The sequence below is a fragment of the Medicago truncatula genome, chromosome 7, assembly GCF_003473485.1.
Source record: "Medicago truncatula cultivar Jemalong A17 chromosome 7, MtrunA17r5.0-ANR, whole genome shotgun sequence".
Lineage (NCBI taxonomy): Eukaryota > Viridiplantae > Streptophyta > Magnoliopsida > Fabales > Fabaceae > Medicago > Medicago truncatula.
The window spans coordinates 1,181,514-1,194,407 of record NC_053048.1 but is presented as its reverse complement, the minus strand read 5'-3'; the positions used below and the strand labels follow the sequence as shown (position 1 = coordinate 1,194,407).

General features: G+C 32.7%; 2 protein-coding genes across 4 annotated transcripts; one reads left to right on the top strand and one right to left on the bottom strand.

Moving 5' to 3' along the window:
• Nucleotides 1-430: 430 nt before the first annotated feature.
• LOC25499820 (ubiquitin receptor RAD23d) lies at nt 431-5,774 on the top strand. The gene is made up of 12 exons (XM_013592366.3): nt 431-619; nt 1,546-1,707; nt 2,472-2,519; nt 2,836-2,906; nt 2,995-3,042; nt 3,263-3,422; nt 3,982-4,125; nt 4,208-4,273; nt 4,359-4,406; nt 4,483-4,586; nt 4,934-5,012; nt 5,411-5,774. Exons 1-12 carry the CDS (start codon nt 554-556, stop codon nt 5,525-5,527), a joined length of 1,113 nt encoding a protein of 370 aa, XP_013447820.1. The 5' UTR covers nt 431-553; the 3' UTR covers nt 5,528-5,774.
• A 2,256-nt stretch (nt 5,775-8,030) lies between these two features.
• Nucleotides 8,031-11,522, bottom strand: LOC25499819 (ribonuclease Y). 3 transcript variants are annotated; one of them, XM_024771562.2, is made up of 3 exons: nt 11,375-11,522; nt 10,171-10,562; nt 8,031-8,543 (listed from the first exon to the last, which is right to left on the bottom strand). In XM_024771562.2, the coding sequence occupies exons 2-3, from the start codon at nt 10,537-10,539 to the stop codon at nt 8,373-8,375; spliced, it is 540 nt and encodes a 179-aa protein (XP_024627330.1). In that variant the 5' UTR covers nt 10,540-10,562; nt 11,375-11,522; the 3' UTR covers nt 8,031-8,372. The 3 variants fall into 3 exon arrangements, with proteins under 3 accessions (XP_024627330.1, XP_024627331.1, XP_013447819.1); XM_024771563.2 differs by having other exon boundaries at nt 10,171-10,554; nt 11,375-11,496; XM_013592365.3 differs by having other exon boundaries at nt 10,171-10,609; nt 11,375-11,476.
• Between the last annotated feature and the right edge of the window lie 1,372 nt (nt 11,523-12,894).

Here is a 12,894-nt window from a genome sequence, read left to right as displayed (position 1 = left end):
CACACCATTTTTTTTTAAGTATACACAATTAATTAATTTTTTAGAAAGTTAAAATCAAATAATGTTAATGATTCATAAATTATGATTGATTTTAGTAAATTAAAAATATAACAAATCCTTTTTTAGGGGAAATAACAAATATTTATATTTTTTCCAAAAAATCAATTAAATATATTATTTTATAAAATTTAATTAAAAGGAAAACAATCAAAAGGAAAGAAATCTAAAATCTAGAGCATTCAATCCGAAATCCATACCGTATCAACAAACAACAAACCTTTACTCCATCCAATCATGTTTCAACAACGCATAACCCCCTACCATCTTCCGCCACGTGTCACCAAATAAATTCAACAAACTAACCCTCACGGTGGTCTCGCTCACAGGCCATAACTAATCAAGCAATATAAAATCGAAAAAGAGAGTGCATTGGTTTCGGTTCCAAAGTTCTGCTGTGAAGTTTCGTGTGTGCGCGTTTTCCCCAAAACAAAGCAAAAACCCCCCCTCCGCCTTCCTCCGCCGCACACAGCGATCGGCAAAAAAAATCTAAGATATGAAGATTAACGTCAAGACTCTTAAGGGAACTCACTTTGAGATCCAAGTGAATCTTCACGATACGGTAATCACACTCTTAATTCAATTCAATTTGTTAGGTTTTTAGGTTTTTTAATTTTTATTTTTTATTTTTTGTTCTCTATTATTGATACTAGTTGTTGGAATAAAAAAATAAAGTTCGTTGAAATCAACGGTTTTGGTATTAAGAACTGATACGCCACAGACATAAATGATTGTTTAAAATTATGATATAATTGAATGTAATTACATGTGTCCGTGTCAGCATGTCTGCGTCGAACACAAGAGTGTCAGTGCTTTATGAAGCTATATGATTGGGAGAAGAGATGTCCACGTTTATCGACTGACGCACGCACCCTTAAGGAACGGACACCATCGATTTTTTTATTATAAAAATATGATATAATTGAATACAATCACATGTGTCTGTCTCGCATGTCGTCATGGTCTCAGACATGCCTTCATGATTTAAAGTGCTGGTGCTTCATAACTAGCAGAATAGGATAGACACTGAGGGTTTCATGAGATATCGACTTTAAGTGTCTGGTGGAGTGGAAACCATGAGAAATGCAAAAAAGAAGTTTGTTTATAGATTTGTCTGTAATTTGTAATTTATTAGATGCAATATTAGTGCATGTTTTGGTTCTGATTAAATATTCGACATGTAAAATTGAGTTGAACATTAGATTTCAGTGTAAAATCACGTTTAGAGTCAAAAGCTTCAAATTAGAATCAATTCCGGAGTCAAAATCAATTTTACTTCAGAGTAATCAAACATTTCGATATCAATTTTACATGTCTAGAATCTATCCTGGCTACTCCAAACACAGGCTTAGTCGTACTACTTAATTAGTTAGTTAGAATAATTGATTGACTAATATTGTTGTAATATAATGCAGTTGAATATTTGAATTGAGAAGTTTAAGTTTTTGTGGTTAATTGATATGTATGTTTGTTTTTGATGGTTATTAGGTTGGTGATGTGAAGAAAAATATAGAGGGAGCACAGGGTGCTGCTGTTTACCCTGCTGCACAACAAATGCTTATTCATCAAGGAAAAGTGCTTAAGGATGAGACTACCTTGGAAGAAAATCAAGTTGCTGAGAATAGTTTTATTGTGATCATGTTGTCCAAGGTGATGTTAATGATTATGATGATGTTATTTTAATGATTAGATTATTTTTGTACTCTTATGTTTAAGCATGATTTGAAGTATTTAAGTTAATTCAGTTGGGGAAGCTAGAAAACAAGGATAGTTAAATGCACAAGTGCCCTACCTCTAATTCAATTCTTTGTGGATAGTATTTAGCTTGCACTTTATTGCTTTGCATCAAATAATATTAACTTTTGCTTAAAATTTTGTAAGTGCACCATTATCCAGTGACATTCAATGAGAGAAGCGTTAATTTTCCATGTAATGGGTTTTCTATGTCAGTTTTATGCCTACATCTAATGAGAAGCTTCATTTTTTCTATGTCATACCATCAATTTCAAATATGCAGTTACAAAAGTGGAGTTATATGGCAGAATTGTGGATTTTTATTGGATATCGGTGTTAAATTGATTTATATTAACAATGCATATCCTTTATGTCTTTTGTCTATTGTGTTTCACTGATTAATATTAATAGTAAGACATTTTTAAGAGTTTTTGATGTTTAAATGTGTGGGTTAGTAAGACATCAACAGCAGCAGGCCCTTTATGTCTTTCAACCTTCCCTCATTGTTTTCTGGGGTGGTAATGAATGCGTTGAAAAGAGAAAGAAAAAAAAAAAAAAAAAAAGCTTCTATTGCTTCCTTTTAATGGGGAACAAGAAAAGTCATTGGCTTGTTAAGAGATGCCTAAGTTGTAATATTCTGTCCATTGGTTCACTTCTAAACTTTTGTAGTCCCTTTGCAGAATAAGGTATCATCAAGTGGAGCCTCTGCTGCTTCAGCTGCCCCACCGGTAAGTACAAATTTTCTTGTCAATTTTTTTCCTTACAATCTCTCACATGTAAGTTGAATTGTCAAAAATTATTTAATTCCTTGATGAAGTTCTTTAAAAAACTTTTTGCTTGATCAGTCTTAAGTGACTGTGAAGCTAGATGGGTAATGCAATGATTTGGTTAATGATTTAATGTATTATCGTTTTGTCAAGTCCTTTTCACAATATCCAATTTTGCATGATTATTTAGGTTTTGATTTTAGTTTACTTGTTGACCACTGTGAAATCTCACTGTTTTAAATTGTTGTTTCTTTTTCCTCGCTATTTGTATATGTAGGCAGTCCAACCTGCAAGTTCTTTGCCTCCTCCTTTGTCAACACCTCAGCCTCTTGCTTCAACTGTCGGACAGTAAGTTCACATTTGTTCCTATGGCTTCATAGTTTCAGCATGATTGTTGTTCTTCGTGTAAAATTCGTTAAATTCATCTCACTTTCAGGGGAGAATCCAATCCTGCGCAAGGTCCTGTTGTAACTCCTCCCACTACGTAAGTATTTGACATATAATAGCTTTTAAAATTACATAAATATTGTTGATGATAATTTGTGGCAACCTTGAAGCTGCATCAGTTGTGGCTCCCTTGTGTAGATAATGTCTTATTGTTTTCAATGTCTATTCTCTTATTCTTAGGCATCTGTTCATTGTTGCAATGATACATATTATTGTTTTGTAAACTCAAGTGCAATTTCATATGTTGTTCATTGTAGTGTGGTGCCTGAATCTAATCTCATTGCTGGAAGCACTTTAGAACCAACTATTCAACAAATTCTAGAAATGGGGGGAGGAAGTTGGGATCGGGACACTGTGATCCGAGCTCTTCGTGCTGCATATAACAATCCCGAAAGAGCGGTTGAATATCTATATTCTGTAAGTCTCTACGCCCAAATAGTCTAGCTTTCCCATGAAGTATCGAGTATGGGTGTTTTTGCTATTAATTTGGTAGCTTGTTTGTTCAAAGCTTTTTTAGATACTTCTGTTTCAGTCTTCATTTTGACTTTGATTGACTTACTGAACAAAGAACTATATCAGCACAACTTATGATTGTAGTAAACTGTCATCTTCTGCCAGTATAGTTTTAATGATTTGTTACTTACATACATGCCTTTAGGATCTTTAAAGATAATACAATGAATAACGGTGAAGGCAGGTGCGTGTTTAATATTTGAGTGTCAAACATGTGGCTCTTCTATTTTGGAAATGAATGGAGCCATCGACCACGGTTTTACTGTAAATAATGTTGAAATAAGTTATTTGACCACATCATATAGTTGTCATATTTTATCACAGGATGGCCTGAATATAATAATTTGTGTATTTGCAACAAAGTAGTTATAGTTTTGTATTAAGAATGGATAAATAATGCATCAATAATTTATTTTGTTTACAGAGTTGACATCTATTTTATCTTGTATAATTTAACTGATAGGGCATCCCCGAACAAGCTGAAGCTCCAGCAGTTGCTGCATCCACCAATGTTGGGCAGGCAGAAAACCCTTCAGCCCAGGCTCCAGCCCAACTAGCTGTGCCTGCTGTTGGGCCCAACACCAACCCACTAAACTTGTTCCCTCAGGTGTGTACATGTGAACTGTGTGCAGTAAAATTTAAACAATAATGGTGTTAGAATTATAATTTTTTTTGTTTTTTTGAATCAGGGCATTCCCAATTTGGGTGCAAATGAAAATGCAGGTGACTTGGAATTCCTGCGAAACAGTCAACAGGTAGTTGAATTGTGTTTTACAAAGGAGCTAAATGCCTAATTAATTTTCATTATTTATGCATTTTAATATTTCTTTCACATTTCAGTTCCAAGCCTTGAGAACAATGGTGCAAGCAAACCCTCAAATCTTACAGGTATCATCGCTGTGCTTGTTGACTCCATTACTATAATTTTCTAGGACATCATTATTCATCTTTGTTTTCTTTGCAGCCCATGCTTCAGGAACTAGGAAAACAAAATCCAAACCTAATGGAACTCATCCAAGAGCATCAAGCTGACTTCTTACGTCTTATAAATGAGCCTGGAGGCGAAGAGTAAGATTACTAGTTTAGGCTTGTTCCATTTTCATTTCATTATATATTGTATGAATTTTTCAATATGCTCCAACTTAACTAGAACCATTTTCACCAAAAGATATAGTTATTCAAATTTATACATGGATGACGAGTTTAAAGAAAAAACTTTATGTTAAATAATTTGATAAAGAATTCACGACACACACCACAAGCAGTTGCATAGGGTCATCATTTTATCAGTGGACCTTGATTATAATACAAAGGATATAAATAAAACAAATTAATCCAGGGAAGACAGAGATAGTTAGAAAATATTTTGGCCTATTAAGACATTTGTTTGCTCACTGTTGTATTTGTATGACCAGGAACCTAGAGGGACAGTTAGGTGCTTTGGCTCCTCAGACCATTACTATCACCCCAGAAGAGAACGAGGCCATTCAACGGGTAAGCTAGTGATAGTACTCTCCATTCAGCTATTTTAATTGTGAACTCTTTTTCCTATTTCTATGCATTTGCTTGTCCACGGCATGTTTCGTATTGTTGCACAGTTGTTAAATGATTTAATAGCTGTAGGATTTTTGTAAAAGTTCTCCAATGTCTGAAGCTTGCATGTTATTATGTCATGAACAGTAAATGTAGAACTCAACCAAAATACTAGTTTTTTTTTTTTTTTAGGCTCCCCAACATGCACTCTTAGCAATGATATGTTGATAGAATTCTTCATACATCTTTCTCAGCACTGATGTTTGTACTTTATATATATGTGCACCGCTAGCATGCATTTGATCTGTGTTCATCCTCTTGCACGATATAATAAATAACTGACCATGACATTTTGGCAGCTTGAGGATATGGGGTTCGACCGAGATCTTGTGTTGGAGGTGTTCTTTGCGTGCAATAAAAACGAGGATCTGGCAGCCAACTACCTATTGGATCACCAAAATGAGTTTGATGATTAGTCAAAGTTCTAGATTTTAACAGTGGGAGTGGTATTTCCGCGTCTATCATTTTTCTATTCTAGTTCTTGTGTCAATTGTTTGTGTCCTAAACTCTTTGGAGAAGTGATCTTTATTATTTTTGTTGTTTTCGGGAACCATAGTATCTGTAAATCACCATTGATTAGAAATTAGAATTGTGTTGGGATAGACCATAGATTTATTTACGGTTATTCTTGAATTGTATATTTCAGTGCGTGGTATTGTCTTAGTATTTTTTATTTTGTGGTTTCGAATAACCAAACTGAGAAGAGCTGCATTGCGGGTTTGAACTAGGCAACCAGCACACTTACAATGCCATGGGAAAATAATTTCATCTAATATTTTTAATGAATTATTTTTTTACCTTATCTAAAAAATTAGATTAAACAAATTTTAAATTGAGAATTTTTTTGACTTAACTTTATAATTCTAATTATTTATGGAAAACAATTTTTTATGGAGAAAAAAAGGTGTTATGATTTGACAAATTGGTAAAAGTTAATTGTTTTCGTGTATTGGAATTATGTTTTGTTAAGCTTGAGAATTCCTAAACTTTGAGAATTATTTTTGGTTAAGCATAAACATGCACCGATTGTTAACTTACGTACAAGGGAAATTAAGGCGGTCACAACAAATACAAAGGAACTAAATTAGTCTGTGTTAACACTAATATTTATAGGACAAAACGCTCTGGAAAAGATAAAAAAAAAAAATTATTTTACTCTTAGTTTCAAATGAATTTCAAAATTTATGAGATCAGATTCCAAATTTTTAACTTGTAATATAGTAGACTTGAATAGGAAACAACTTTGGCTGCTTTTATGGGCAATCCCTATTTTTGCCACCTTCATTATCGATTTCTTTTTTAAAATTCTCAACCCTATCCATCTTCTGCCTATTTGAAAGACATTCTCACTCAACCTTTGAACCACATGCATATCACTCATATCGCCAATCTTAAAGTGAGACTCTAATAATTGAGAATTCAACCGGAATATAAATAAAGTATGACAAAAAATTGTTCAATTCAAAAATCAAACTCGAAATTTTCTGAAGAAAAAAAATTGTCATTTGAAGTACATTATCCACTTAAACCTAATAGCTTAGAGTGATATATATCGACCTACGTTGGCCATCTTATTGAGAATAGAGATATAGATATTTCCCTCAAAAAAGAGATATAAATATTAGACAACACATACGCTACAAGGGAGCAACGCATGCGAGTTATTATTGTGACAAACTAGAACATTAAATCTCGACCATTTATTGGATCAAGATTAGTTCCTAACTTTAAAAGGTCACATGACCAGTAAAAATCATTCTCTTTTCATTCCGATTACGTGCAACAGGGTTTAGGCTTTATTCCTTCCTCTTCCTATGTTTATTCCAATTATATTTTCAATTTGGTTAGAGTGAATTGGAAAGGAATCAATTATATTTTCACCGTTTTAAATGTAGTGGTACGACTCTTGCACAAAGTACAAGGATGGTTAGGGAACATGTTTCATTGATGTTGAATGGACAAACCCACATTAGAGGTAGAGATTGTTGGTGCATGAAGTCGATGGTTTGACTAAAAGTTGAACGACTCTTTTATCGAAAGTACAAGGATGGTTAGGCAATGTGTTATGTTGATGTTGAAATAAAGATTGTTGGTTTGTCAAATGTTATGGCAAAAGTTTGAAATTGGATGGAAAAGAGATGTTGAACCTATAAGTAAAATAAAAACTCATCCTCACAAAAAATAAAATCCCCACCAGAAAAACACTTTTGATTTAATTTTTAGAAAACCACTGAGAACTATTTGGACAAGTTATGGGGTCATTGTCTTGGTTTAATGATTTGTAACTTGATAAAATAAAAGCATCCCAAATGCATTTTGGAGTGTGAAAAATTAGACCTCACACGACCTCTTTCGATGAGAGACTAATCCAGTCCGTTAATTTTTTTTTTTTAAAGAATCCAGTCCGTTATGTCCGTTAATTTTTAATTCATAGATGAAATTTAATGTTCATATTTCTCATATGATCAAGTGTTCTTATTTCCTCCCTCAAAAACAAAAAAAGTGTTCTCATTTGACTGAGTTTACGAGAGGAAGAATTTGAATGTTTTTTTCTTGAAGAGATTTGGAAGAAAGGAATTTGGAGAACTTATTGTTTTTCACGATACAAAATTTTGTATTCCCTTAATTTTTAGGTTTCTAAATTCTAATGATAACAAATACAGTATATAAATCTTCATTTTTCCAAAGAGTAGGAGCATGGTTTTCATTCTTTCTTTCTTTTTACCCTCTAATGATAACACAATTTGAATGCAATTTCCTTGAGATAACAAGTTACCATCATCATCATCAGGGAGCAAACTCGAAGTATTGAGAGCTTATCAAAAGCACATTAAACATATTTCTCGGTTAATTGTTCATTAATTGCCCGAGTTTTCCAAGTTAACTGATTCTAAATGTTACGTTGAGTAGACTATGAAGTATGAACCAAACAACCCGTTCCAATCAATAAAATGTCAAAACAAACTAAAATAAATAACTACTGTTTTGCAATGTTTTCAATCAGCAGAGCATCTACATCAAATCCACCACTTGTTTGTTCTACCAAGTCACTTAAAAGATTGGAGCATGGTTTCTATGTATTTCTTCAAAATTCTCAATAATAACCAACAAAAGATTTATGTTCATGCTCTGTAATGCAACTTGTGTAGAACAACAGCTAAGCACAAATATGATACTCTAGATGCAATAATTATTTCTGAGGCTTCTTTGAACATAGGACAAAATTCTACTAACCAGTAGAGATATGAAACTGCGAGGGGTTCAAAGATATGTTGTAGCAATTACAACATTTGTGATTTCCTTCTCGAGTTCAGCTTCATCAACCCACAGTGAACTTCGTTTATGTAATAAGTCTTTCTTCTCGGCTTTCTTCTCTTCATGCTTTTTGGCTTGCATTCTCCAACTTTGAAGTTTCTCTGCTCTTTCTTTCAACTGATTCACAAAAATAAGAAATATATCAATAACGGTAAGCAAAATTAATACTAACGACTATTTAATTGAATAACATGAAACAAACATTGTACAGAGCAACTTGATCAAAGTTTCTCTCAAACATTAAATTAAACGAGAATAAAGAACATGTTCCACCTGCATAACTGATCTGAATATAGGTTTTCAGTATGGACTACAAATGCATAAACTAACATAAAGTTGTAGAACAAAGACAAAAAATTGATCAGCTTGCCTAAGAAATTTTAAACTAACATAAGTATTAAACCAAAGAAACATATTGCAGAGTCAAAATGTTTTCACTTCTCAAAGAGTGAGACATAATAAATGTTCTGTTAGAGGGCAAGAATATTAAAACAACATTTTCTTGCATCAAGAATAGACTTTGAAATCTGAAGTTTAGAGCAAGTTAATAAAACATGAAATTGGGTTTCAAATTTCAAATATGAACAAAAAATAAGAGACACAAGTTAAGCCAGGTTCATTTTACTTTTTGCCACGCTTATGTGTTGTTAGGAAATCAACCACAGTTATAGAACCCCAAAATCCATTTAGTTTTTATATTTTTAACAGCCACCTTCACAATAAAATCAAACAACACAAGATGTATAACTGTGTGATCCAAGCTACCAGGCAGGTAATTTTGGGTCATGTAAACTAGCAACTAGACTACAACACTCCAAAGTCATGTGCAATGCCAGATTAAAACAGGGACATCATAAATGACGTGCTTTGGATTTGAACAGGACTTCTGAAGCGCTCTGATATGAAGCTCGTCGTATCGGTTACAAGGAGGATTCTATCAATCACACAAAAAATTTATCCTGCTGACACTGATAGATCTGGCATAAACGGGAAAATGATGGGCGATATATATTGAATGTAACTGGTTTTATAATTAACAATACTCTAAGAATACTTTCTGAAGAGTTGGGTGAATGAATAACAGGAAGAAATACAATTGCCTTAAACCAAATAAAAAACTGCTAGAAACTAACACAACCTCTATGAATTAGAGAGCAACCTTTCTCCCAAGCAGTCAAACATAAAAACAACCAAATGCCATCGGTTGAAACACCTGATTAACTTAAATGGGCCCTACCAATTGGGTTTGCGCCTAACAAATTTAATGTGAAAACCACTTTTCTTAATTCATGTGCATTGATGATCAAAGGGCTCTAACATATTAGGAGTGAGCAAACATGATTGACCAGCTTGAAACCTGTTTAAACCGACATACACTTTGATGAAACGGGCGGATCTATACTGTTGTCCGGTCAAAGAAATGAAAAAAGTTGAGTTAACATAACACAGTCTTAAATGGTTAAAGTAGTCGGATCTGTAAATTAGAATACAGTGGTAACTGGTAACCATAACCAACAGTATGATTGCTTTTTCTAAATGTTAAATTTTCAGGCCGTACATTTCTTATCAGCTATATAACTAACTGCCAAGTATTGAAAATAAACAAGTTTAAATCAACAAATTAAACATAAACATATCAAATTTTCAAATAATAATCCTCGAATTCATCAACAACATGCAAAACATGACCACATAGCATATTCAATTTCCACAATAACAAATTTTTACAAAAAAAAAAACTTACAAGGGTTTCACGAAATTGTTGTTGAGCAATATTCCGTTCCTGAGCTCTAAGTTCTTTCTCCTGAGCCTTAAGTTTCTTCCTCTCTTCATTTGCAACTCTAAGTGCTTCCTTACGAGCCTCATCCTTCCGCTGCTTCTCCAACCTCATAGCTTCCACTTCTACAATGTATTCCTTCCGAACCTCTTTCACCTGTTTCGCATATTCTCTACGAAGCTGAGCGAGCTGTGCTTCGGCTTCCTTAGGGTCCCTTGGAGCTTTCCAGCTTCCAACAAAGGAATGTGGAGACAGGAATTTGTGGTTTTCATGGTGGTTGTTGTGGTGCGAGTTAGCCGCGCGTGTAGCAAATGATCTTACTTGTGAACGCCACATTCTTCAAATCAAACCCTAATCCCCTGATTCACAGTTTATCAGTTTATGATTCACCACCCACTTCTTTCACCTAAAACCGTAAATCAAAATAACAGAAACCCAACAAGAAAAATTTAACCCAAATTTATTTATTTATTTTTAAGATTCATAAAAATGCCCTGTTTGGATAAATAGCTTAACTTGTAGCTTATAGTATAAGAGCTTATATTATAGCCCTGTTCGGATAAATAGCTTAACTTTCAGCTTATAGCAAAAGTGTCCGTTTGTATTCACTTAGTTTTGAGCTTATGCAAATAAATAAGCTTTTATGTATTATTCAAAAAAATTTCAATGTAGTTTATAAAAAAAACAGCTTAGGAAGATACAATTTTCATAAGCTAGAACATATAAATTAACACAAGAGCTTATTTATTTGCATTATTATTTTTCATATGCTCAAAAATAAGTCAATCCAAACGGGTTACAACAGATAAAATAAAGTTGAATTGTTTTGATATGCTAAGTTCCCCCAAACACTCTCGCAAAACTTTAAGAGTAGATAAACTCAAATAAGCCAGTCCAAACAGACCCTTTTTTTATAACAAATGATATCATAAAGTCAAACTGTTTTCGTACAAGCTATAAACTATTTTGATACCCCATCTTGGAGATAAGGTGAAAACAGCTTATGAACATTTCATAAGCTATTTTTATAAAGTTCAAAAGTGCTTATTTGAGTAAATAAACTCAAAAATCCAAAATGGTTAACAAGAAATAATAATTACTACATAAAATAAAGTTAGAAACTTGATTAGGTATAGCTCGATATGAATTCGAACAGAGTGTTGTTAATTACCTGTGATGCTTGCGAAGAAGAAGAAGAAGAAGAAAGAACGAAGGGTCTGTTTAGGGGAACCAAAATGAAATCAAAGTCGCGGTGAAACAATGTTAGACAAATTGGCAACCAAAATTGGATTTTTTTTTGGAAATGGATATCCATGAATGTAAATGGATAATCCATGGATGCAGATAGTGTGATATCCGTGTCCGCTCCATTAGACAAATATGAAATCTGTGCCTTATTCATATCCACACGGATATACATTTAGTGGATAATCCACAGATTTATACGGATATCCATGGATAACATATATAAAAAAATTGTATTTTTAGCTGAAATTTAAAAACCAAATTTCCTACATTTTCTTTTATTTTTAGCAAAACATAATATTCATACATTACGATAACAACAAAGATCATTAACTCAACAAAAACATAAATAAAATTCCTTGCATTTAATAAAAATAAAGTTCTTTCATTTGACAAAAGTATAAATAAATCTCCCCTAAAAAAAAAAAGTATAAATAAATCTCATCATATTCAACAAAGACAAAGTCTATTGCTTCAACAATCCCGACCACGTTTACTATCTTTTAAAGGAGTGTAATACAAACTTGAAAATTCGTGTAATAACTAATAACAACTCAGGGTACCGATTTTTTTTGCTTAGGAATTTGAAAGGTATTAAGGTTATTTATGTAATTTATTCGGTATAATAGCGGGTATGGATATCCGCAGGAGGTGCGGATACCATTAAATCCACATCCTTATCCATTAATTAGCGGGTAGTTAAAATATCCGTTTATTTTATCCATGGATATCCATTAAGGTATCCGCTCCGTGTCCGTGGCGAATTTTATCCGCAGATATCCACAGGTGTCGTATGAGTTGTTCAATATGTATTTATTGTCGTATTAAAGGTCATGCATATCAACGTCATGTGTTTTAGATCTATGAATGATGCGTTTACGAGCGTTGATTTTACTATCCGATAGGGTCTAGCGGCGTAGTATTAATCTCTATTTTAAAAGAAAAAAGACTGTCCTTATAAATATTTACTTGCTATCATATTAATCTCTATATAAAAAGAGTTATTGTCGACATTGAAAGACTAATTTAATGTTAGAGACAATTTTGAGTAACGTAGTGTATAATTAAGAACTATTTTAAAATTTTGATACATTAAAAAATTATTGTGGTTATTCGTTACATATTCAAATATCAAAATATAATTAGTTCAATTACAATCGATCTCCTTAAACATCGTGTTATATACGCAAAATAAAGGTTAAAACTCTAATTTCTCATTTGTTCATCTTTGAAATGGAATTCTAACTATTAAACTGCTTGCCAACAAAAATACCGTCTTAAGAATATGTAATATTTTCGAGAAATTTTTTTAAGAGAATTTTTTAGAATCTTACCCATCTCAATACATTTGGTAAGTTTTAAAATATATTTAATTTAAAATTTTTAAAAATTGAAAATAAAAGATTTAAAATAATATCAGAAGTGATAAATGATTATATCTTATGT